Source organism: Manduca sexta, chromosome 21 (assembly GCF_014839805.1).
Source record: "Manduca sexta isolate Smith_Timp_Sample1 chromosome 21, JHU_Msex_v1.0, whole genome shotgun sequence".
Lineage (NCBI taxonomy): Eukaryota > Metazoa > Arthropoda > Insecta > Lepidoptera > Sphingidae > Manduca > Manduca sexta.
In genome coordinates, this window is record NC_051135.1 from 11,141,178 (window position 1) to 11,168,179 (window position 27,002).

The 27,002-nt window shown below is 35.8% G+C and overlaps 2 protein-coding genes across 2 annotated transcripts; one reads left to right on the top strand and one right to left on the bottom strand.

Moving 5' to 3' along the window:
• LOC115440187 (probable 2-oxoglutarate dehydrogenase E1 component DHKTD1 homolog, mitochondrial) lies at nt 1-24,864 on the top strand. Its single transcript, XM_030164393.2, has 20 exons — nt 1-274; nt 868-994; nt 2,537-2,702; nt 3,013-3,229; nt 4,074-4,235; nt 5,002-5,075; nt 5,292-5,405; nt 6,282-6,395; nt 6,943-7,050; nt 7,441-7,598; nt 8,240-8,375; nt 10,626-10,757; nt 13,495-13,597; nt 14,809-14,966; nt 15,225-15,381; nt 15,799-16,001; nt 20,273-20,393; nt 21,845-22,033; nt 23,265-23,350; nt 24,035-24,864. The coding sequence occupies exons 1-20, from the start codon at nt 148-150 to the stop codon at nt 24,143-24,145; spliced, it is 2,763 nt and encodes a 920-aa protein (XP_030020253.2). The 5' UTR covers nt 1-147; the 3' UTR covers nt 24,146-24,864.
• LOC119190067 lies at nt 24,861-26,540 on the bottom strand. The gene is made up of 2 exons (XM_037441110.1): nt 26,087-26,540; nt 24,861-25,672 (listed from the first exon to the last, which is right to left on the bottom strand). Exons 1-2 carry the CDS (start codon nt 26,468-26,470, stop codon nt 25,205-25,207), a joined length of 852 nt encoding a protein of 283 aa, XP_037297007.1. The 5' UTR covers nt 26,471-26,540; the 3' UTR covers nt 24,861-25,204.
• Between the last annotated feature and the right edge of the window lie 462 nt (nt 26,541-27,002).

The window sequence follows — 27,002 nt, forward strand, 5'->3', positions numbered from 1 at the left end:
CGCTTGCACGACAGTGCGCGCGCATCATCGGCGCCGATCGGTCACTCTCGCGCACATGTGTTTAACAAAACCTTGACTCGTGTCATTCCGTAAATACCAAATTCAAAAAATATGAATTAAAGGTTTTCAAAACGTGAAAGGGATAAAATGCTGTGTTTTAGAAGTGTGCGAGTGAGAGAGGCGAGGTGGAAAGTGTTGTGCGCGTCTGATCGCGTGTTTTACCATTCTGGCGCAGGAGTTTTCGGACATCGACCGCGGATTGTCAATGAGGCCGGTATGTTAATGGGTCATCGGCTGTCAGCTGACTATGTAGAGCGCAAAATTATACCTATTGTGTTATCGTCATACGCAAAACTATTTGGATGATTTTATGAAGCATCACACGATGTAAATTGATATAATCTACCAAAAATATAACCTATAATAATCACGAATTGTTTACCTTTATCTTTTGTCCATAGATGCCTGATGATGAATGTTTTTGTTTTATTATGTAGATTGTAAACTTAAAACTAAAATCATCTTTCGTCAGTATCGTAAACCAAATCGGTAAAGCTTCTACGACATTTTTATTTCAATTTTCGAAATCGGTGCTTGTTGTTTTTCCAAACCGTTGCGAATTAGGGACCTTCAGTCATTTTTCTATTACTCAAAGATCTGCAATACATTAATAATTCTTTCAGTATTGGATATTTAATCCTACAAAAGAAAACGATATAAACATAAACATAATAGAATCTTTCACACCAAAGACATCAAGCCTGGGAAACCAACCCAGACCCAAGCCTATTATAGTTAGTTATATCACTAGACTGATGTATCCACATACAGCGTGGCTATTAATTCAAAACTGTACTGACATTCCAGAAATACCTCAAGATGTATTAACAAGAAGGTTTGAGAACTGTCGCGCGCAACAACTAGTCGACGCGTATCGCACCCACGGACACTTGAAAGCCACTATCGATAATGTGGACTATAGAAACGAGAACAGGTATGATGAGATGGAGAAATAGCATGTATTATAGTAACTAGGTGTTGCACGGGACTTCGGCAGCGTGAAAAGCCCTACCTGCTACAGAATGGTGCTATGCTAGTGGTAGGATATATTTTATATCCGCCCGGATAGCGACCACGGTAAATAAGGTGTTAAAAGCCGCCGTAGTAGCCCACGAAAGAGGGGCGCGTTCAGAGATCAGCCTGTGTACCTATATCCGATTCTTACAAGCCGGTATAAATGTGTCGATTGCCAAGGGGTAATCGTCTCTCGTCAGTCGACATAATATTGGACCCCACTTCACTTACCATCAGGTACAGTGAGGTCACTGAAGCTATAGTGCCATCTTCTTAAAAAATCATATATTTCCCACGGAAGTAGTATAAAAAGCCTATGTGTTAATCTAGGACATGGTCTATCCGTGCACCAAATTTGGTCCAAATCCGTTCAGGTTCTACATTTACTTTTCTCAAACATCCAAATATTTTCACAAACATTCGCTTTTATTATAATCATAGTAAGATAAGATAAGAAGTAAGATGATCAACCTTCAATAGAGTCACTCAGAACTAATAAGAAAGCAATACTTGGTATGTACTGCATCGGATTTTTTTATATTGTCATGCTAAAATGACTCTTCGCCTGATGATAAATGAATAGGCCTGAACGTATCTCTAGAGTATCGATTGGAAAGATATCATTATCCCTCGCCAGTCGACCTAATTATGCCGATCAGTTCCAAACCGGATATACACAGACTGATTCCCGAACGCAACTAAGGAATATGATGTTTAATGTACATCATATACACTGACAACAATAATCTTAAAACAAAACAGTATTTGTTCTAACGATAAAAATAGACAACGCGTTGGTCCTTAAAAGAGAATCTCAGAAAGATACAATGAAATATTCCACCTATTAAAGCATTGTGAAGATATATTTAGAGGGATTTGATTCTAAAAGTATTAACAATGTTCGTAGGAATTATTTATATTGTACAAGAGTTAGTTTGAAACGCCCAACTAGTTTGGACACAGACTAACTAATCCGGCAGAATTTCATGTATAATTTTGCATACTTTGCGTGACTTTAGCGGAATATGTAATTTGTGATGTTCTAATTTTCCTTCCTATTCTTATACTAAAACGTAAAAGATTTTTTTATTGCTTTGAATGACGAGACGCACTTACTGTTCGCTTGATGGTAAGCGATACGAACGCCCAACAATAGAAACATCATCCAACACCTTGAATTACAAAGTATTGTTTGGTATTATGCGCTCGCCATCCTGAGACATGAGATGTTAAGTGGTATTATGTCCATTAGATAACTGATTTAAGTTATTTTATGTTTTTAAAACACATATACCCCTATTTTTGGTTTTAGGACATAAAATATGTAGTACTATATTTATGTGTAATATATGTAAGCTACTTTTGATGACAAAAACATTGGGATTTGTCCAAGGCGGAGTTGTGAGCAAACAGCAACTGCCTATAAATAAAATAAGGCAATTCGGACATTACTTTATCGCAGAAATGTGAAGGAGCTTAATATATCAAGATATGGGCTGTCGTCCGAGGATGCTGTTGATTTAGGCCTCCTGTACGGACACAGCGGCCGGCAATCTGTTAAGGCTCTAGTGGAGGCGTTAGAGAAAACATACTGCGGGCCTATTTCCTACGAATTCTCTTATTTGGAGGTATTATGGATTATAATTTTTCGTATTATTAATATTAAAAGATAATATTATTTGCGTTTGCGCTCTTTGTTATGCAGTTTTATCTAATTGTGCTATTGGAATGTTAGTATTAATTATATTTCCATACTATCCCTTATACAATAATTCCAAATCTATTAATATTTTTAACGGTCACCCAGTGATTCTCATTTTTTATTTACTTATAGGTTGCCAATAATATCTATATATAATATCTATGTATAATATTTTTTAAGTCAGCCTCAAAAACAAAATATTTCTTCCTAATACCTAACAAAACTCATAATTTCAGACTGAAGCAGAACGAGAATGGTTCGCTCAAAGAATAGAAAGCAGCGCAGACGTTATAAACAATGAACGCAGAGTTGAGATCGCTAAAGAGCTACTCCATTCCCAAGCGTGGGATAAGTTCTTATCTACAAAATATCCTACAGTGAAGCGGTATTGCGGTGAAGGCGCTGAATCTCTCCTCACTTTCTTCTCTACGCTGTTTAGATTGACTACTGCTGGTAAGTTAGCTGCCTTACAGTGGCGAAAGGTCCATGTAAACCGATTCCTGTCAGCTTCCCTTACGTAATTAACATTAGAACTATTTGCAGACCGCATTTATGCAAATTAGTACCTACTTGTAGTGTTCTCTTTCGAAAAATTTAACTCTTTACTACTGCTGCCTTACAATAAATGTAAGAGTTTTTGTTTATAGCTGAAGTAACAAAGATACATTCAATCATCAGCAACATGAAGTCCGCTGCTGAGACAGATACGTATTCTATAAATTCGATACAGTAAACTTTACTGAAACCCTGTCTAGAGATTTCTTATGTTAAATTGAAATAAAACTGTGAGTTCACTCTGCGTAGATTGGACAGTCAACGGCAAAAAAAATGAATTTTTATATAATTGTAAAATGTAGGTAGATATAGCAAGGTTTTTCGGACGACCAAGTCCTCAGTCAATACTCCCCCCTTGCAATACTTTTATTTCAAACCCATACTAGCCACGTATAGGAACATTGGAATAAGGTTCATTATAGTTTAATGAACCATTCCTACTCATGAACTTCCTTTAACATTCTAAATGAGAGTTATATTATATAAAGATGTGCTAATTGTGCTCCTTATAGGTAGGAGCATTGTAATTTGGGAAGGTCAATCTAATTATACTCATTCTGTTTTTAATATAATATTTTTGTACATTTTATTTTTAGAAGTTTCTGTATTTTCTGTTTGATTTATTACTCTAAATTAATTAATCGTTTGGTATTTTAACCAAGTTAAAAAAATAGAAGGTAACTCATTCATTATGTTACTCATTAACACCCAGTTAATTTTCTATACATTTATTAATTTGCAGAGGGCGTAGAACAAGTGATATTAGGCATGGCTCATAGAGGAAAACTGAACGTACTAAGTGGTCTATTAAAATGTCCGCCTGTGAAAATATTCCATAAATTTAATGGCAACCCAGAGTTCCCTGACGAAGCTAATGCCGCTTGCGATATTTCTACACATCTTAGTAAGTATTTTGACCCAAATAAATTCAAGAACCCATGCACACGAAGTTTCTTAAACGAATTAACTATGTGTTTCAAGCGCGCTATTTAAACTATCTACCTTGTATGAGAACTATGTACTTTTACGTATAGTTAGGAAAACTTTACGCAATGTGCACGCGATCAAAAATTACATCTATATATTATTAATCGGGGCTCTGTAAATAGGATTCACTGCATCTGATGTTAAGTGTTCCAAGATCAAGATTTTGTTTAGCTTAACTACACTGTACCATGATACCCACCAAATAGTCCATATTTACACAAGTTCCAGAGTGCAGCGCAGTCAATTTGAAAAATACCCGTTCATTCCAATTTGTAATGGAAAGTTGGATAACTTTTTTAGGCGCTCACGAACTCTGAAACCATACACAAACGATTGGAAATTGGTGTTTGAAATTTTTTGTCGATTTTTCATTCAAACTTTGGGTTAGTTACATAAACGAATTCGATTTTCCTCGACTTATCGATTTTTATTTATTTTACATTTTTGTTCATGCATAACTAAATTGGACGTAGATAATCTAACGTGGTTATAGTATATTTTAGGCATCGGAGCAACAAATAAAAGTTATTTTGCACCTCTTCTTGACAATCATTTCAATCCCCATTCCTTGCCTACACAAAATTCCTCTTAAACAATAGTCGTTATACCAAAATCGTTCATCTTATTTAAAATTGATTACAATCAAATTAACAACTGGAATTGACTTTTAAATTATTTAACAGGTGCGTCGGTAGACATCACGCTGAATGAGAAAACTGTTCGGTTTTCTTTATTAAACAACCCTTCTCACTTGGAGGTAAATGAAATTCCATTTGAAATTCATTTTGTTGCCAGTTAAAAGATAAAACGGTATCCGAGAATTGTGATGGCGGACGCTTGAATTTTTAAATTGCTTTCGCATTTTGCTGCGTCAAATATGTTGTAACTTTTCGTGCTATAAGCAATTATTTTTTAATTTCTATCCCCTAAAACAAAGTACTGGTTATTCGAGAGCTGTAACTTTGCTTTCCAGGCCGCTAATCCGGTATCCATGGGGAAAGCGAGGTCAAAGCAATTGCAACTAAAGGAGGGGGACTATTCCTTAGACGGATCATCGCGGATGGGCGATAAAGTACTTAATGTCCAGGTAATAATGTAACTTCATTAAGGCTAGATACACTAAGGTTAACGTCAGCGCACACTACTAAGACAAATAAGCCCTACAATGCTGAGTACGTTCAAAATTATATGCCTAATGTGGTTTTCTAATTATTACCATTCGTCCTAGTTACATCTATAATTCGTCTGCTTCAAATGCTAAATTTAATGCCATTAGACATTAGTGTGGTCTCAGCGAATCACCATCCCATAAAACCCGCTGTAGATTGTTACAAGCTAACTTTTAGAATGGACATTTGCTCATGAAACTAGCTTTTACCGACGAATATTCAAAAGCTTTTGTGTCGCTAGAATAATGTTTAGTGCCAACTCAAGGGAACCGCAAGGTAACCGAGCTTCACAACTGACAAAGAAACTTTCAACTAAAGAATTTCGAAGGTTAACCTTTTTGTTCAGGTACAGCGTAGTGACTGCATTTAATTTTGGTGTAACAGTACAGTCCAAATTATTTTATCGCATAACGAATTATACATTGCTTGCGTTATTTGGTAATCGACGGAACGCAAGCAGATATTTTTTTATAGGCACGGCAAACTGCAGTGGAGTACAATAGAATGTCGACTGACGAGTGATGATTATTGATTACCCTTGGAAAGTCGACACAGTGACGCAGGGTTAAAATTATGAAAACAGACACTAATGACTTTTTGCCGAACTTTTTAGTGCCGATATTCAATCAGATACTATAAATAGCAGCAGCCTTGAGAATCCATATTTAGATTTATTTCAACCTCAAAGTTATAGGCAGTACTGTTCTCTATCTTGTCATTTAACTAAAAGAGCCATAGAAAACTGCTCTTCCTACTTAGCCTATATGTGCCTACATTTAGTATCTATTTTTCAGATCCATGGAGATGCAGCGTTTACTGGACAAGGTGTAAATCAAGAAACGCTAATGTTATCACAAGCACCTCACTGCAACGTTGGTGGATCTTTACACGTTGTTGTTAATAATCAGGTAAATCTAATAATTATAATCTATCATTTAGAATAGTTTTTTTAGAATATTTTCCCAATGTTTTCTATGTATCTGTTGTATACTGTCATAAACGACAAAGTAATCTAATCTAATTTATATTATTAATGCGAAAGATTGTGAAAATGTTTGGATGTTTGTGAGAAATAAATTCAAGAACAGCTGACTATATTTGGATGAAATTTGGTACACGAATAGATCGTGTCTTGTATTAATATACAGGTTATACGTTTTATCTTAGTAATTTACTCTAATGGAAAATTATGGGTTTTTTTATAAGAAACTTTATTATTTTGTATGAAAAAATGAGGCTATGGATCGCTATGGTGTTCTGCAGCGGGAAAGTGTGGGCGTAGCCGCGAGCTACACCTACTTTACCATCAACCTATTCTGAAGTCCCAACTTACACACGTACACTTCCATTTTTTTTCCATATAATACAATTATCAAAAATAAAGTTGTTGCTATCATCTCGATATATTTTTCAGTATCCCCCTTAACTTATGTTTGTTTATTTTTTTGTTTACAGGTCGGATTCACACTGCCAGCTTTACGCGGTCGCTCCTGCCGATACGTCACAGATTTAGCGAAAGCAATATCCGTGCCAGTTATTCATGTCAATGGAGATCACCCTGAGGTGAATTAACTTCTTACTTTACCCTGAATTCGACTTGTCTGTTTGAAGGTTAGAGACAGATAACTAAGTTTGTTCGAGAATGGATTAATCTATCTAGTTGTGAACTTGGAAATAGTTATTAGGTCAGATCATTTAATAAACATAATTATAACCAATAGATGATATGCGATGATGATGAGGGCAGCCTCGTGAAGAAATCTGTGTTATGTGAAGTTTGCCTATCCGCACTAGACCAGCGTGGTGGACAAAGGCCTAATCCCTCTCTGTATTAGAGGAGGCTTGTATCCAGCAGTGGGACAGTATATAAGATATTATTATTTATTAACCAATATATGTATTGAGTAATTTATCATTTCTATAGTTATTTTATGTAATTATTTCTGCTTTCAGTTAGTAGCAAAAGCGACCAACATAGCCTTCGAATACCAACGCGAATTCCGTAAAGATGTGTTCGTGGACTACAACTGCTTTAGACGCTGGGGCCACAACGAGGTTGACGACCCCACCTTCACAAACCCTCTACTCTACAAGCTTATACATAGCAGAAAGTACGTTTGTGCAATATCTATTTAGCGACATCTTGTGGCACTTGCTTGAACTATTTTTTCTCAGAAATTAAGAATGATTTTGTTTTTTTCTTCTATGATTGTGGCTAAGTGTAATCAAGAAATATAAATACTTTTATCCAATCTAAAATTTAGATTGAGGTAATGTATTATTCAAATATAGTTTTAAACCAACTTGAACTGTAACATTAATGTCATTGTATTCAAAATAGAATACACTAATAAAAAACACTACGCATAGGCTATCATCAGAACTGCAATCAATATCCATTATAATAGTGGAGAAAGCGCGTCCCTTTATAATTTATAGTGATAATAAATCTGTCAACTCCCAGCGCTATATAGGAGCTTCACTTGCAATTTTTCAGACTGTAATAAACTTTCAATAAAAATATGATTTACAATAACGCGTTCGGTCGTTGTAGTCATAAAATTATCATAGGTTTCAAATTAGTGGTTTTTAATTTTTGATGGTTTCTTTCTAAATTTATTTGATGACTGCTTTAACTTTTGTAAGAAGAATAAAGTACCTTCTATAGAATGATTTAAAAAACAATACAATATTAATAAAATTCAGAACTTCATCTTTGATGCGGGAAATTAAGCCTATTCATTAATTACAGGTCCATTCCTGACGTGTACGCAGAGAAATTGATGTCAGAGGGAGTTCTGACCAAACAGGACGTGGAGAATATATCAGCGGAGTACATGCAGTATTTACAATCGCAGTACGAGAGCGTCGCTTCGTACAAGCCCGAGGTAATAAAATATTTAAGAACGAGGAGATAGGGTTATCACATTTCTCATTTGTTTGTTCAAGTTTCAAAGTTTAAACGATTAACGGACACACATTTTATTTCTAAAATCATTTTTTTTACTTTGACGTCATGCACTAATGGCCGTTTTTAATAAACGAAAATAGACCGATAGAACAAAGTATTTTTGGCATTTATATTACTCGGACACGGGAAAGTAACCCCACTGCATCTGATGGTAAGTGGAGTGGAGTCCAATGGAATATCGACTGACGAGAGATGATTACCCCTCAATAGTCGATACAATTATGCCGGCCTGTTGGAACCGGATATACTCATGCTGATCCTAGAACGCGACACACTTACGTGGGCCACTATGGCGGGTTTAACACTCTGTGTACCATGGTCGCTCGCTATCCGGGCGGATATATCTACCTGGCATGCTTATAATCACAGAAATGACATATTTTGTTTGGTTTATTCTCGGAATCTGTTCGAAAATTAAGATATGGATCGTTTATTGAAGACCGTTACACTATTAAAAGTCAAAACCACTCACTCGCCATTCGATTGAGTCGTGCGGTGCGCGGTTCGCCGAAAAATATTGTAAACACCAAACATTTTACTGTCCTTTACGTTGAACCAAACTGATGGACATAGAAGTCATCTGGAAACAAGACTTTCCGTAAAATATGAGACATCTGGCCATACTTGGAGGACAATTATAGGCGGCTTATCCTAAACCTAGGGTTTTCAGATAGCGGAATTGTTACATGACGGTCACGTGACGAGGAGCAGAATCAGAAACTTTCGCGTTTATCTTTGAAATGTAACTAAAATTACTTGCAAGGTCCCGGTTTCTAGACGTCCCATACATTGTAAATTTCAACTTGTAAAATAAAAAAAAAAAATAACTATAGTCTTCTCTTTTAACCTACTTAAAACCCTAACTAATGAAGCCATTTTTATGACTTATATTGCTAACCGGACAATAATTCAATATTATACTGTTCACCAACCAATGTGGTTGGGATTTAAGTAAATGAAAAAGTTATCGCTTTGAACAAATATGCGTATTGTTAAACAGACGCCTCAAAGCCTATGATTACATCTTTTTTCTCGCAAACAATAAATCGGGCTTTCTGCTTATCCTAAGATCCAAGCACACAAAAACCTTCATCCAATTTGTATTTGTTTAGCAAAGGATAAAAATAGGAGTTAGGTATTTATAACTCGTATAATTATATCCTAAAAAAGTTATTTTTACTTGGGATATTTTTTTAATTTTAGATTTAGATTACATTAAAGATAGTGGAAAAAAATGAATTAGGAGGGAGTGAGGGACTTTATTAAAGCAACAGAAACTAAAACAACAGTATTTCGATTTTTTTTTCTGTCGGTGTGTTTGTATACGAATCACGCAAAACCTACTGCATAGAATTGAATGCAGTTTTCACCGATGTATTACGACCGGTCTAAATTTAAATATACGCCTATTTTATCCCAGAAAAACTTTTTCACACAGGCGAAGACGTGAGCAAAACCTAGTCCTCAATAAACATGTTGATAGGTAGGTGTTAGTTTTGATTGAATTCAGTAAACACAAGTATCTCAAGACTGAAACTAACAATTTAATTACACGGCAAAATCTCAAGCAATTATTACACATACAGATAATCACAATAGCCGAAAGGGTTCGTTTAATTACGCACTCAGCTTGATTTAATGGTGACGCAGACAAATTGGTTTGAAGTTCCTTATTAGTTGCAAGTTACCCTCGTCGACACCACGGCTGACAGCTAACATTTTTCTTTTTGGTGTTACGTCGGGAACAGTTAGAAAATTGATGTGGCTATTTACTGACCCTTTGCTGAAAAATGTGGCATTTTAGAACGATTTAATATCGTCTGTTAACGCAGCGATTACTGCCAAAAATTAAACAATATTCATTATCATTTGAAATAAAAATTCATTATCATTTGATTCATTGAGTTGCACTGAAAACAAAAAGCAATAATCTAATATCTTCAATCGTTTTATTAATCCAAGATAACTACGATTATGAACGGTTTCTGGTGAAATAAATTCAAACATTAATCAACATAACACAAAACTTGGACAAATTACTTACTCACACACTTTAATTCACGCGAAACTAGCAAAAAGGCTTTGAAACCAACTATCAAAATGTTTAGGTCTGCTGTTAACATTTATATAAAACTCAAAAGAGATATAATTTAGCATCTCTTTCCAGGTCTCATACTTCCAAGAGCAGTGGTCGTCGATGTATTTCGCACCGCAAGCCGTGGAGACCTGGGACACAGGTGTCGACGCTGGTCTGCTGAAGACCATTGGACAGGCTTCCGTCAACACTCCTGAAGCATTTGTAAGTAAATTTAGACTAGACGTAATTTAGAGACAGAGGAAACACAAATATGTAAGCGGAAAGTGTGTAGTATATTTTCATTGAATAACAAATTTGTTAGTAGTGTTTAAAATACGCAAACTACTTGCTATACTCTTAGTTGTTTAAAAAACATAAATAAACCATTAGGGATTTTTTGAATACAAAATCATAAACACTCAGCAAGTCACTGATTGAAAATATCAAAATAACTGGTGAGCTGATTTGCGCCATGAATATCCATAAATTATTACTATTATGCTATTGTATAACGACAGACTTTACTATATTCCTTAGCGATCAATCTTAACCCACATTTAACTCATTTTTTTTACCAACATAAAATTAAAATCAATAAAATACGTCTATAAAAAACTTTCATTAAACGATTCAATAAACCCATTTTTTACTCCTAACTTTATTGCACCAAAGGACATAAAACTAATATAACCGCAAATTCGGGTCGTCGCAAATCCCTTAATCCAAGGAGCACACAAGAAGTTACAGCACCCCTATAATCCGACAGCTTTGTAGCAAAAACCAGATCCTCGATTAGAATTCACCATTTGACCTGATTAGATTTGATTTGTTGTGAAGATGTTGTTATACGCGCTCAGTAATGTATCCTCACACCACCTGATAGAGAGTGAGGTCTAGATAAAGCATTGAATTTACCTACGGCTGATAGAGTGAGGTCTAGATAAAGCATTGAATTTACCTACGGCTGATAGAGTGAGGTCTAGATAAAGCATTGAATTTACCTACGGCTGATAGAGTGAGGTCTAGATAAAGCATTGAATTTACCTACGGCTGATAGAGTGAGGTCTAGATAAAGCATTGAATTTACCTACGGCTGATAGAGTGAGGTCTAGATAAAGCATTGAATTTACCTACGGCTGATAGAGTGAGGTCTAGATAAAGCATTGAATTTACCTACGGCTGATAGAGTGAGGTCTAGATAAAGCATTGAATTTACCTACGGCTGATAGAGTGAGGTCTAGATAAAGCATTGAATTTACCTACGGCTGATAGAGTGAGGTCTAGATAAAGCATTGAATTTACCTACGGCTGATAGAGTGAGGTCTAGATAAAGCATTGAATTTACCTACGGCTGATAGAGTGAGGTCTAGATAAAGCATTGAATTTACCTACGGCTCGCTTTTGGCTGTGGATTCTGAAGTCTGGATTTCGATATCCAAGTTGGACAATAGTTTGTTTTTTTATCTGAAAAATGAGCCCACTGCACCTCATGGTAAGCGGAGTGGAGTTCATATAGAATGTCGACTAATGAAAGGTTATACTCCTCGTCAGTCGACACAATTATGCCGGCCAATTTGAACCGCATATACACCGACTGCTCTTGGAACGCGACAACTTATGTAGGCCACTATGGCGGATTTTAACACCTTGTGTACGGTGGTTGCTATCTGAGCGGATATAAATATATTCTACCCAGCGGCGTAGCACCGCTGTATCAACCGTATCAATACTCGTAATACGGGGTCTCCAAGCATTAGGGGCCACTCCTTGCCCATATCTTCATTGAACTAAGCGTCTTAAAGTTTAAAGTACCCTGCAGGGCCCCCCACTTCCAATCTTAGACTTTCAAAAGAGCAACACCATAGTTTCTTACCAGATCTTCTGAGGTGGGCAAGTACCTTAGACGGTGCACTTCTAGCATAATTCTAAACACCCTCGCACAACACGATGTCTGGTTACACTAATTGGCATTCTCAGTACTTACACTCATGTAGTGTTGCTAAGCAAAGAAAATTAGTGCAAAACGCATTTAAATTCTGACTTTAGTAAAGAACATGACAGTAAAACGGAGTTAATTGCGAAATTTCACAATCAGAACATTAACCTAGTTAATTTGCGAACCGGGTTCATGATTGCGTATTGAAACAGAGGAAAGGCGTCTATATACGGTACATTTTGCAGCTAAAGAGTTACAAAAACAATATGACGTTTCATAAAGCCTGAATAGAATGTCAACACTCAACGCGAGTCGCGCATTTAATGAGATCTTTATGCATTTTCTTTTATGAAAACTCACCACAATGTTCCAAGCTGTTTTATGTCTCTTAATTAAAATAAATATGAGGAAAACAATTAACTCTAACTATTAAGTTTGCGGTAATAAAGACAAAGATGAGGAACAACAGACTGTCCAATTATAATTATATAACTTGCATTATTTAAGCGCACTGCTTCATACAAGTGTAGGCAGAACTGTAAATGATAAATCCGCGGTTTGATGAACTTATTTCTGCACCACGATGTCGCAGGCGGCACACCTCTCACCATAGAACAATTAATCTGTGAAGATTTAAGCAGAGCAGCTAATGTATACGTATTTTATAGATATACTCACTTTTAGTGTCCTGTCTTTGAAATCAAACCCTCAACCTCAAAGTATAATAAATAATGTGCCTAATGTGTACTAAATAGGTGCTATTATGTGTCATTGCGTAACGTCTAAATACCTACAGCCGGGATAGACTTCAGTCTACTGTTGGATACTGTTGATTTTATACCGCACTTAACTTACCAATTACCCGAGTGCTGTGTAAGCACTTGCCAAACAAAAACCTACAAAGTTACACCATTTTACGCCTCAGTAAAGCCCAGAAAGAGACTCAACGAATAAGTCAGTAACAGTAAAAGTACGAGCCCGTTGACTCGTGAAGCAATAAATCCAAGTTCCAATTGATTCCAGAACATTCATCCGCATTTGGCTAAAACTCATGTGAAGAATCGGTTAGCCAAGCTGTCTCAGGAGAAGGAATTGGATTGGGCTACGGCCGAGGCATTGGCGTTTGGTAAGTTCAATTCAATTATGCAATATTATTTTTCGGAGATTAAGAATGGATTTTTTAAACTTTATATGATTTAATCGGTCAGTACTAACAAATTATAATTTATGGAAATTTATATTCATAAGGCGCCTAATATCGCATATTGTAGCGGAACAAATGAACACAAATATTGGATACATTTATTTTCCAAACTGAATCTGCGCAAACAGATTTAGTTTGTTTATAATAATTTTTGGTTTCCTGATAAAAGGTTTTGTATATCACCGAAGGTTTTATTTTAAAAGCTCAACCCTCAGGCAGTGAAATACTACGTTTACGCGCCACTTGCGAGTAATTTAATCCCGAATGTCGCGAATCCTCTCTATCCTGTAAAAGTATCTATTTTTTACGGACGAAATATACTCTGATCATAACAAGAGTAAAGGTTACCAGTTTGCCCTTCTTACTAAAACACTTTTAACTCAACTACCACCTATAGCTCGGGGTTATCAGTTATATTGTTTTGATCTAAAACAGCTATACGAAGAAAACCTTGACCTCTGAAAATCTTACTAGTACAAAAGCCTTTTAAAAGTATGTAAATCATGATATTCATTCGAACTTCGAAGCATATAAAACATGAATAATCGATGTCGAATATTTTAACTTTCTATTCAGCGAAAATTGATACTTTTTGCATTGAAAAATTCTTCTTCAACTCAATGGTTTTATGAATCTGCTTATTACATTCTCGTATATTTTGTTTTTATTAAAACCTCGTTCAGATATTAAAATCATATTTGCTATATATTCAGAGAGGAGTATGTAATATCTAAACCATTATCGCATTATGTACGCTTGAATGAAGATGTTCCATTGTTATTTGATTATCGAATGTTATAGCATATACAGCTATAGTTATGTATAGTCTTATCAAATACTTGATAGGATTTGGGCGGTCTGTCCTCGTGGCTTAGATCTGACGAAGACGAACGATGTGTTCAAATCGAAATACTCGTTGAGGTGTTGATAAAAACGAAACTAGAATATTTGCTTTGAAGATATTAAAATGCACGAGTGAATGTACGAATGATAACTTCTTAAATTATGAAGGAAGAGTAAAATTATGAAGGAAGACAAAAGTTATTTGTTTCATTCAAATATATCGATCATTAAGTTTACCAAAATAAATGAAAACTAGATCAAATATGAATAGGTGTTTTGCCACATCCTAGGTTCGTTACTAATGGAGGGTCGGCACGTGAGGCTGAGCGGCGAGGATGTTGGTCGCGGCACCTTCTCCCACCGGCATGTCATGCTGGTTGACCAGCAGGACGAGTCCATACACATCCCCTTGAACCATATACATGAGGACCAGAAGGGATTCTTAGAGGTAGGTTATTGCGTTGAACATTTTAGAAGAGTCACTTTCAAGGGATCACGTAATACTATTTACTGTTCAAATAAAACTTCTATCAGGTCTAGATGACATAGCTTCATAAAGGAATTGACGTATTAGCAAATTTAAGCTTATAGCACAGAAAAAATAAAGGTCAAATTTAGTCGTGACGTTTACTATATTATTCTACAAACTTAAATTTCATCTGAACATAATCCCTACCAGTACAATGATAATCAAGTATTTTTTCAGGTCGCGAACTCGATTTTGTCTGAAGAAGCTGTCCTAGGTTTCGAATACGGCATGGCTTACGACTCTCCCGACAATCTTTGTATTTGGGAGGCACAATTCGGCGACTTCTACAACGGAGCTCAGATCATTGTGGATACCTTCATCGCATCCGGAGAAGGTAAAATTAGCTACTAGAATTTGACAGTGTCTGTGCATTACTAATCCATTATAATTAACGTTGAAAACATAAGCCAAGGTTCGAAAGTGTGTTCTGGTTATTAAACGTGTTTTCGACCTTCACAGTCTCTATCCTCTCTAGGTGACTGAAACTCTCATAACCTCTTACATGATGTGACTTAAGATATCATTTATAGTGGTTTCGATATCTGTGAACCCGAAAAGAACGATCTTAAGATACAGAGTTTGACAGCTTTGCAGCTAATCCTTCTTTAAATCGAAATTATGATCTATTAATACGGTGTTATTCGACGACTGTCCTACGTATAAAGAACTCCAAGTCTAATGAATCTCGACAAATGAACACTACTACAGAAATTAGCAATTAATTTTATCTTTTATATGGTATTTTCTGTAGCAAAATGGGTCCGCAGCAACGGTCTAGTGATGCTCTTACCTCATGGTTACGACGGCGCGGCGTCCGAGCACTCCTCCTGCAGAGTGGAGAGGTTCCTTCAAATCACGGACAGCTCGGAGACGGCTCCAGACTCCGAAGCTGTTTGCTTGCATATAGCTAACCCTACAACACCGGCGCAGTACTTCCATTTGTTAAGAAGACAAGTAAGTTGGAGAGATAGTGAATTTTTTTAATTAATATGAATCATGATTACTGTGAAATATTTTCGTTGAATGATCCATCTGAATTTAATTGAATCCATAGCTTATATACCTTTTCTGCTATTAGACAAAAGCGGAGATTCATAAAAAGTAAGATATTCAACCCAAAACAAATATAAATTCATAAAAAAGGCGATTTAAAAATACGTTTAAAATTCCAATCGACTCAGTTTTATTGAATGCAGAACTGCGTACAAATCCCCGAACAATGTACTTGTATAGTCAGATGCAAAAATACCTAACAAATAATTGACTGCAAGTCTCCTATATAGTAATTATACACGTTAATTGCAAGTTATTTTTATCCAAATCTAACTAAGCCAGTTTACTCAAACAAAGAAAAAAGTGGCAAGAATACGAAATCACATTTAGACGATTTAAAGTATTGAATTCGTTCTGCAATTTTGTGTCTGACTCTACAATATGTGCGGATTGAATTCCATTCCATAGTACATACATTCAACGGTGCAGTATTAGTTTAATATAAACTAGCGATGTGCCGAATAGTGATAGTTAAGCCGATTAGAGTTCATTGGTATTAAAGGGTGTGGTACACTTGACACGCCGGTTACAAGATATTAGGAAGTTAAGAGCCTACACATGATGATAGTATAGCATTAATATTGATTTATATAAAAATATTTTAGCCTGACGTAACATTAAAACTATTACTTAAAAATAATGTTGGGCAAAACAGTTTCAAATATTTTCTTTATTACTTTGTATGACGAGACGAGCTTGCCGTTCGCCTGATGGTAAGCAACACCGCAGCCCATAAACATATTTTGTTGCAAAGAATACATTTTTGGTTGATAGTGTCAACTTATTCCAGTTTTATACAAAATACTGTAGAACATAAGCCCGTCGTTGCGGTAATTTGTACATTACTGTAAACGTTCGTCAAAATAATTGACCTCCAGTTTCACCAAAAACGCAACGTCTTTACTTTAGAAGTTGATAAAACTAAACTCCATAAAATGGTATCTTGTTATTGGGGAACACTCTCTTAAAACTGTAGATGATAAGTCATAGAATTGAACGAACTAATACTGAAAGCTATTCAGTTTAGTGCACGAGGGGCTTTCGAATCGCCCAAAGCATGCCACTAAGCTCTTCTAACAAGATCTAATCTCTCGAGGGTTTCTCCATATCTCCGAAGTAGAGTTGCCAAACATTTCTCTTTCATCGGATTTGTCTTTATTTGCAGTTCTGTTTTCACATAGGGAAATAGTAAGCAGTGCAGTAAATATTTGTGACATTGTCAGTTCTCACCAAACTTACATTAATTAATAATATCTAATTAGTATCATGGGCCAAAAATATCTGGCAAAATAATCCTAACAATTTATTTACTGCTGGCATTCGCTGGTGGTGTTAAAACTCGCCATAGTGGCCCACGTAAGTGTGTCGCGTTCCGGGGCCTGATAATATACAGTTCCAATAGGCCGGCATAATTATGTCGACTGCCGAGGGGCTATCATCTTTCGTCTGTAGACATTCTATTGGACCCTTTCCACTTATCGTTAAGTGTAGTGGGGTCATGTTGCCGTGTTTATTTAAAAACTAGCTTTTGCTCGCGGCTCCGCCCGCGTTATAAAGTTTTTCAGGCTAAAGTTTTCCGTTATAAAAATAGTAGTTTCCCGGGAGCCTATGTTCTTCCCAGGGTCTCAAACTGTCTCCATACCAAATTTCATCTTAATACGTTAGGTAGTTTTTGAGTTTAACACGTTAAGGCAGACAGATGCAGCGGGGGACTTTTGTTATATTATTTAGAACTTTTAAGTGAAACAATCCCGTCATACATCATTGTTGCATAACTTTAACCGTTTACGCAGCGCAGGCAACGGAAGCTCTCAAAACTCATAATTTTCCCCGTTTTTGCAACATGTTTCATTACTGCTCCGCTCCTATTGGTTATAGCATGATGATATATAGCCTATAGCACTCCAGGAACAAAGGGCTATCCAACACAAAAAGATTTTTCAGTTCAAACCGGTAGTTCCTGAGATTAGCCATTACTGCTCCGCTCCTATTGGTCATAGCGTGATGATATATAGCTTATAGCAGTCCACAAATAAAGGGCTATCCAACACAAAACGAATTTTTCAGTTGAAACCGGTAGTTCCTGAGATTAGCCATTACTGCTCCGCTCCTATTGGTCATAGCGTGATGATATATAACTTTGAGCACTCCACAAAGGACTATTCAACACAAAAATATTTTTTCAGTTCGAATCGGTAGTTCCTGAGATTAGCCATTACTGCTCCGCTCCTATTGAATATAGCGTGATGATATATAGCCTATAGCTCTCCACGAACAAAGAGCTATCCAACGCAAAAAGAATTTTTCAGTTTGGACCGGTAGTTCCTGAGATTAACCATTACTGCCCCGCTCCTATTGGGTATAGCGTGATGATATATAGCCTATAGCACTCCACGAATAAAGGACTATCCAACGCAAAAGAATTTTTCAGTTTGGACCGGTAGTTCCTGAGATTAGCCATTACTGCCCCGCTCCTATTGGGTATAGCGTGATGATATATAGCCTATAGCACTCCACGAACAAAGGGCTATCCAAAGCAAAAAGAATTTTTCAGTTTGGACCGGTAGTTCCTGAGATTAGCGCGTTCAAACAAACAAACAAACAAACAAACAAACAAACAAACAAACAAACAAACTCTTCAGCTTTATATAATAGTATAGATAAATAACACACTGTGAACACGAAGTTTATATACACAATTTAAAATGCTCACAAACCTCATTACAGCTGAGGACCATGCACTTATGTATATAAAAAGACGCGCTGAAAACGCGCCATCGTTTATAAAATAAAAAATAAGGCTTCTCCTAATGCTTAACATATACTAAAGATGCTTCGTTTTGTTTGCCGTCAGGATAATATCTCCTTAAATTAAGATGGATGTAAAGAACCATTAATGTATTAAATGGGTAACATAATGTAAAGAACTAAAGAGCTATTAATGTATTTAAATTGGTACCAATATCTATGTCCGTTAAAAAAAACCCTCAAATATCCATCATTTCGTCAGTTCTATCCGGCCTCACCCATAGTAGTGATTAACCTATTTAGACTTCAGAGGTCAATTTAAGCCATGAGGGAAACGTCACAGACATGATAAATATCGACCGAAATGAATAGTATTATAAATTCAACTATCAGGAATTCTTGCTAATCTGGAGTGGAAAAACGAACGTGAATTCGTATATAGCTCAAGATTACGGTTCTTATTCTGGTATCTCAACATAAAATAGAGATATAAGAGTAAATTTCAATCATTTATTACTGTCAAAGTTTAACCACCTCAACATACCTACAGCGCTGGATGTAGATGAAATTTGGCACACCAATAACCTTGGTTCTAGGTTTTTTAATATAAACGTAACTTTATATTAAAGGTTATGACGAAAATGCCTATTAGAACTTAATTATTCCCGGGACAGACTTTCACGAGGACGGAGGCACTAGTAAAACTTAGTTAATAATAAAAAAATTACAACGAATATACCCAAATACTAACATACTAACAGTAAACAATTTAAACATGTGAGTTGTTTGTGAAGTATTAACAGGCAAGCCCGAAGGTAACCCGGAGCTTAACTTGTTGCCCAAACTCGCAAACTTTGTTTAATTTAGTTCACTTCTTAATAAATTACCGGCAGAATTTGAGCATCTTCTAAATTGAATGTATTACCACTGGATATTAAAGTACATGACGTAACCATGACTCAAAACGCGGAACTTGTTTCAACAATGAATGTTGAGTTTGCAGAGATTTTCGTGCAATAAATTTTATAATTTTCAACTTAAATTTAACTGACAGTACAACTGTTATATAGGTCGCAATTGTATTTTGTTGTTTTATGAACGAACTTTTGCAATTGTGCTAGTTAAATATTACTCATTTCTTGCTCTCTTTCGTCATGAAATCTGTCTTTCCGTTTCTATTGAGCAAGGATAACGTCAGGGGTTTTTATATAACTATGATTTTATACAGTAACCTCCGCAAACTGATCCTCTGCCACATATAGTCATATCGGGCACAAATTCCGGGCCGATATAATGAAGAAAAATACAAGTATCGCTTTGCGCGACACAGGATTCAAACTCGCAACCTTAGAGCAGTGGCACCACGCACGCAATAAAACTACGCCACCGAGACAGTCTGATTAATTTTATTCTATTCTTTCCAGATGGCGCGCAACTATAGAAAGCCATTAGTCGTGGTTGCACCCAAAATTCTGTTGCGATTACCCGATGCAGTGTCGCCGCTATCAGACTTCACTCCTCGCACACATTTCCACACAGTAATCGGTACGTACCAATTGATGATTTATTCAAAATTATCATCTTTATTTATTGTAATTATTTAATTTTGAACAACATTATGATGCGTGACTGGGAAAAAGACAAATTTCTTATTTCGAAAGCCAATGCCCAACTTAAATTATGCTCACTGATTTAAATTAGAACATTATCTATATCTTCTTCTATTATATAAAGCTGAAGAGTTTGTTTGTTTGTTTGTTTGTTTGAACGCGCTAATCTCAGAAACTACCGGTCCAAACAGAAAAAATCTTTTTGCGTTGGATAGCCCTTTGTTCGTAGAGTGCTATAGGCTATATATCATCACGCTATACCTAATAGGAGCGGAGCAGTAATGGCTAATCTCAAGAATTACCGGCTCAAACTGAAAAATTCTTTTTGTGGTGGATAGCCCTTTGTTCGTGGAGTGCTATAAGCTATATATCATCACGCTATACCCAATAGGAGCAGAGCAGTAATGGCTAATCTCAGGAACTACCGGTTCGAACTGAAAAAATCTTTTTGTATAGGATAGCCCGTTGTTCGTGGAGTGCTATAGGCTATATATCATCACGCTATACCCAATAGGAACGGAGCAGTAATGGTTAATCTCAGGAATTACCGGTTCAAACTGAAAAAATATTTTTGTGTTGTATAGCCCTTTGTTCGTGAAGTGCTATAGGCTATATATCATCACGCTGTACCCAATAGGTGCAGAGCAGTAACGGCTAATCTCAGGAACTACCGGTTCAAACTGAAAAATTCTTTTTGTGTTGGATAGCCTTTTATTCGTGGAGTGCTATAGGCTATATATCATCACGCTATGCCCAATAGGACCGGAGCCGTAATGGCTAATCTCAGGAACTACCGGTTCGAAATTAAAAAATATTTTTGTGTTGGATAGCCCTTTGTTCCTGGAGTGCTATAGGTTATATATCGTCACGCTATGCCCAATAGGAGCGGAGCAGTAATGGCTAATCTCAGGAACTACCGGTTCGAAATTAAAAAATATTTTTGTGTTGGATAGCCCTTTGTTCCTGGAGTGCTATAGGTTATATATCGTCACGCTATGACCAATAGGTCAGAGCCGTAATGAAACATGTTGCAAAAACGGGGAAAAGTTCTACATAAACATATCATAAAACAAAGTCCCCCGCTGCATCGGTCTGCGCGAACGTGTTAAACTCAAAAACTACCCAACGTATTAGGATAAAATTTGGTATGGAGACGGTTTGAGACCCTGGGAAGAACATAGGCTCCCGGGAAAATATATAGCGCGACTTTTATAACGGAAAACTTTAGGCCGAAAAACTTTATAACGCGGGCGGAGCCGCGGGCAAAAGCTAGTAATTATATAAAGAAGTGAGAGGGGAAAAGCTAATTTATGAAAACAAATTATTGTATCTTATATAGGGTTTTATTGGAAATACGCGGGATATAGAATTCATAAAATCTTGCAGGTGACCAACTAGCAGACCAATTGAAAGTAAAGAGAGTGATATTAGTAAGCGGTAAACATTACTACGAACTCCATAAAGAAAGAGTGAAAGCGAAGATTGATGACGTAGCTATTGTGAGGGTTGAAGGACTCGCTCCGTTCCCTCTACAGGCGCTGCAGAAGGAACTAGACAAATACCCTAATGCTAGAAGTAAGTACGATTTGATTAAAATTTGGCTTGTCTTCCTTTTTTGACTATTTGACAATGCCAAATTCCTTTTTCTTTTGCAAATACTTTCATAGCCGCAGTAAAAAAAATAGATCGTGAGTTGGAGTCGATACCTATTTTCAGAACTTAAGACAAACTGAAGCGATTTTAATTAAAATAAAAAATACTATCACAGACTACACAGAAATACTTTCACAATGACTTTACCAACTAATCGACCAGAACGAGTGTCAATGACTAGCCGTCTGTCTTACCGCAAAGAGAATTATAATATATATGGAAAGTCTTACCGTCTGCTAATGGACTATCAAACGAATGTGTTTATAGTAAAAAGTGTCAGAAATACACTCACAATAATATTTAAGTGCTAACAGTATTATTACGAATACAATTCCTATATTTGCATCATTCACGCAAGTTTAATGAGACAGCCGTAACTACAAAGCAACTGTGAATATTTGTCACACGTATGTTCCAATTGCATTGTCGGTGGAATCTGTTGGGTGAATGCGTTTGGCGCCCGAGTTATTATTGTGACGTGCCTTATATGCTACTGGACTATTCGACTGCAAACCACATTTTGTATTCACTTTCAGCAGTGAACTGTTTTATAATTTCAACGCATTTGTGCTTAAATTTTATCTGTGTGAGACACGTGTTGTAATTGAGTACTTATCTGATGTCAATTCACCACTTTCAATACATGGATTTCGGAATTATTATCAATAATATTCGCGTTGGTAAAGATTTTATAAATTGACATTTAGGTTGTTGCTCCAACGTTTCGATGGAATATTATGAGTCTGGGTACCTGTGTTATTGAAATTTCAGCCCAACTCATATCGAGCATTATAATATAATCACCTTCAACACCTATATCGTATTTTTTAAGTCCACGAATGTAAAGGCTTACCGACTTCACAACATAGATAGCTTTTAAACTGACCAGTCATTCCTAGAATAATATTATGATATGTCAGCTTCAGCGTCCATCCCGCGGCTTTGTGATTTTTAATTCAAGAATACGAAGGCTTACTTACTTCAGAACTCAGATAGCTATTAAAATAATCTGCTATTTGAAGAATAGGCACAATAAGAAAAATCCTTTTTTAATTGTTAATCATGATTTTATCCCTTCTTCTCGATGATCGGAAAGCCGAAGTACTTGATTATAATGGTTGATAAGTTTGCAACTGATTTATTGTGTTAACAGAATTCATCTGGAGTCAAGAGGAACACAGGAACATGGGAGCTTGGAGCTTCGTCAAACCACGATTCGAGAATTTGTGTGGCAGAAAGGTATTAATACTGTAGCCTTTTTAAGTATCAGTCAAATTTTCGGGCCATATTTATAACGTTTTTATTACTTCAAATATCTATCTTAATTTCTTTCACACATTTTCCGCAAGTACTAGCTTTTTCAAATCGTATAAAATTGCTTAAGTTAAAAATACTTACATGCAATTAAAAGTAATATGACTAGATACCTCGTAATTTTGTTACTATTATAATAGTTTTGTTTGTAGTTGCTACTATCTAGTATCGTATTTTATTTCACATTTATTTATAATAAATGATTTTAATAAACGATCCCAATCTCAATCTTGAATCCGATTCCGAGATTGAACAAATCAAAGTGACTCACTTGAAAGCATGTCAAAAAAACTTTGTTCTGATTGGTCCATTTTTGTGATAGAAAAGCAATTGGGATTTTAGTTTATTGAAAGTGACTGTTAGTAACGTACAAAAGTTGTCAAAACTGTCCTACAATTAGATCCATAATTGCAAAACGACGGATTTACTCTCATAGACGGAGTAAGCTCTCTGACTATATATTTATCTTCAACTCATTCTGATCATCTTATTCCTGTCTTGTATTTACTGAATTTACCAGCAACTTTCTTTGTGCTCACGATATGAGAGTGGTTTGGCCAAATTAAAAATGAGATATTTTTTCCTAAATATTTTCCATTATGATTTCAGTTAGTGTACGCGGGTCGCGAAGTGGCCGCGACTCCGGCTGTGGGAGCCGCCACACTGCACAGAGCCGAAGTACAACACGTGCTCAGAGAACCACTGTATAATATTAAATGAATGTGATAAATAACTACTGAAACACCACGGATAAAGTCTACGTGACGCGCTTCTCAAAGATATGAATTTAATAAAATATTATGTTAGGTAAATTTTATTATCTATAATAGTTTATTCTATAGTTTCAATAGAGCATATAGCATTTTTTTTTTACTATGTGTAGCAGCTATTCTATGAAAACATATCGAAAAAAAAATATTTATATATTCAGACACGGCGTTCGCTTATTCAACGGTATCATAGAGACATTCGACATAGGTACATACCTACATTCAAGCATAGATTAATGCAAATATTCAGCAGTATCCATAGACTTTAAAGGATCCCTAACCATACTGAAGCCTTCTTTTTACATCTACCATTATAATTGAAAATTAAGCTATAATGTAACTTGAATATATTATACTTAAAAATGTACTTACTGACAAGTCATTCTGCGAGTGGGCGCCGTGTCCTATTTATTCGTTCAAATTATAATAATTATATTCTTTGTTATTGCAATTGTGAGAAAGTGTGATGTTTGGGGTATATGTATTTCGTCAAAAATGTATGCAAAATTGCATTTTATGTTGCATTCGTTGAGTACTTGCTTTTAAATTTAGTTGCAAGATTGGACTCATACATACAAAACATTGCAAATTAATTAAAGCTTGTAATATATAATGTCAGTTTTAAAATGTGCACTGCCAGATTGCTAAAATAATATACTATTTACTCGAGCTGTGTTTTTTTTAATCCCAGAATTTGGAAACAGAAAAATTATCGCGATGTGCTAAGTTCTATGGCTAGATAACTTAATTTTAATTGTTTTTTTTTTTAATTCTTAAAGTCTTTCATTTAATTAATAACCACTATGTTAAAAAAAGTCCTCGGCAAAATGTATTCTGCATTTCTGCATCCAATAAGTTCCCGTCGCGTATAAAAATTCATCTAACGTTAACGAAGGAATTGTCTTACTTTAATTTTATTTGCCTACGTACCAAAGTAAAGTAATGTAGAACTAATTAATGAGGTAGGTACGTTATTATGAGGTACAGCTATCTCGTCAAGACTTGCATCTCACTGTTCTTGATGGTATGATATATAATTTGGAGATGATGTCGCCGAGTTTACTGCGTTTGAAGAAGGTGATAAAGCAAAACTGGAGGGTGTTTGTGGACCAACCGACGTGGTTACGTTGATCTGAACCGAATTCCGCCTTAACATTCCCATCTCTGCTTCAAAGAGAATGTTGTTAATAGCTTTCTCAGCATATATCCTTTGCAAAGAATCCATTTTCTCTAGTTTCTGCGTCCAATACAGAGCGGTTAAATTTAAATTCTGTTTTATGCCCTGTCTTGACTTCTCAGACTGACTTGGTAACGTTATGTCAATTTCTTCAAAAGGCTCCGTCTGTTCTGTCAAAAATAATTTCTTTTCCCTTTTCGCTGGAGGAATGTAATTCAAGGATGAAAAATATACAGAACCCGATGCCTGAGAATTGTGTCCGTCGCCATCTTGAAACTCATCGTAGCTGGATAACTGATTCTGCAAAATATTTGACTACATATTACAATAAGCAAATTTGGATGAACAGTGTCTAATTAACGATATTTAAACATATCAACTGCAATTTTACTAGATAAAAAATAATGTCTCCACAAAAAGTGTATTACCAAATATCTGGCTATTTCTTTTGCACGGAAAATATTAGGTGTATTGTCTACAGCAAGTTGACAGTGCTTCTATTAGATTCAAATACTTAATGTTTTTCATTAATAAACATGAATTTAAAATAGATTTGTAATATCCTCTGCAATGACTAATGTAAATATCATCACATTACTAATATTAACATGCGTCGTTGATAGTTTAATAGCATCGTCAAAGCAAATACCTACCTACCTACATCTAGTATCGAAATCCATGTTTAAATTTGTGACAACGAAATTATGAAATTACCTGACGAATACGTTGATCCGTTTTCCTCAAGAAATTTAACATGTGGAACACCCAAGATCTTGGCTTATAAACGTGATCAGTTTCAGCACCAGACCGCTGCGAGACAAGAGTCTTCCTCAATTCCTTCCGATAGTTCGACCTTAAAGAGTTAATTTTCTTCCTTACATCATCTGTTGTGGCGTGCGGCTTGATCCTTTTGAACACTACTAATAACTTCTGATACGCCTGCGCCCTTTTCACTTTATTAGTAAAATGTTCGTGTGATACGTCCCATATTTCTGGTTGTGATTCAAAAAGTAATATGAATTCTTTCAGGTTTAATTGGTCTCTTGTCTGAGGGGTTGTTCGTTCGGTAGGTGAGGTATCAAGCACGTTGTCCTCCATTACTGTCTGAATATAGACTGAGATGCAAGGTGTGGAGGCCGCGGAGTGTACTTCAAAGCTACATACCGTATTTATCACGATCCACGATCTAGATGTTTGTTTAATAGAGTGTAGTGACAAATATCGCCGGTAATTATCATGACGACTAATTAGCCGATAGAGATCTTTGATAATTATGGACCAATATTTACAGATTACCTATTTTATCTACTATGTTAATATTATAATATTTTCTATACCATTATTGTATTGGTGATCCAATTCTCATAATATTTCGGATATCACATATTGTATCTTTTGGAGCCAGAAAATCAAAACAACATGATAATCTTTAAATTTTGAACGCTGTTTGAACAGTGTTTTATCAAGTGATATTGTTACAATATAATTCTGGCCACGTATGATTAGAATATGTGAATATTTCACTGTCTTTATTAATTGTAAATACTCACCTATGTATTTCAATAACATTAAAAGGTACCTACTAGAAAGCAAAATATGGTCTGATGAAGTAAACTAGCGCTGATACATT

Bases quoted from the DNA above. Each gene is read 5' to 3' on its own strand.
- LOC115440187 (XM_030164393.2), top strand. From the start codon at position 148: ATGCTGTGTTTTAGAAGTGTGCGAGTGAGAGAGGCGAGGTGGAAAGTG. The intron at 7,599-8,239 runs GTACGTTTGTGC...CATTAATTACAG, and splicing joins AAGCTTATACATAGCAGAAA to GTCCATTCCTGACGTGTACG. The intron at 15,382-15,798 runs GTAAAATTAGCT...TATTTTCTGTAG, and splicing joins CTTCATCGCATCCGGAGAAG to CAAAATGGGTCCGCAGCAAC.
- LOC119190067 (XM_037441110.1), bottom strand. From the start codon at position 26,470: ATGGAGGACAACGTGCTTGATACCTCACCTACCGAACGAACAACCCCT. The intron at 25,673-26,086 runs GTAATTTCATAA...AATATTTTGCAG, and splicing joins CGGATCAACGTATTCGTCAG to AATCAGTTATCCAGCTACGA.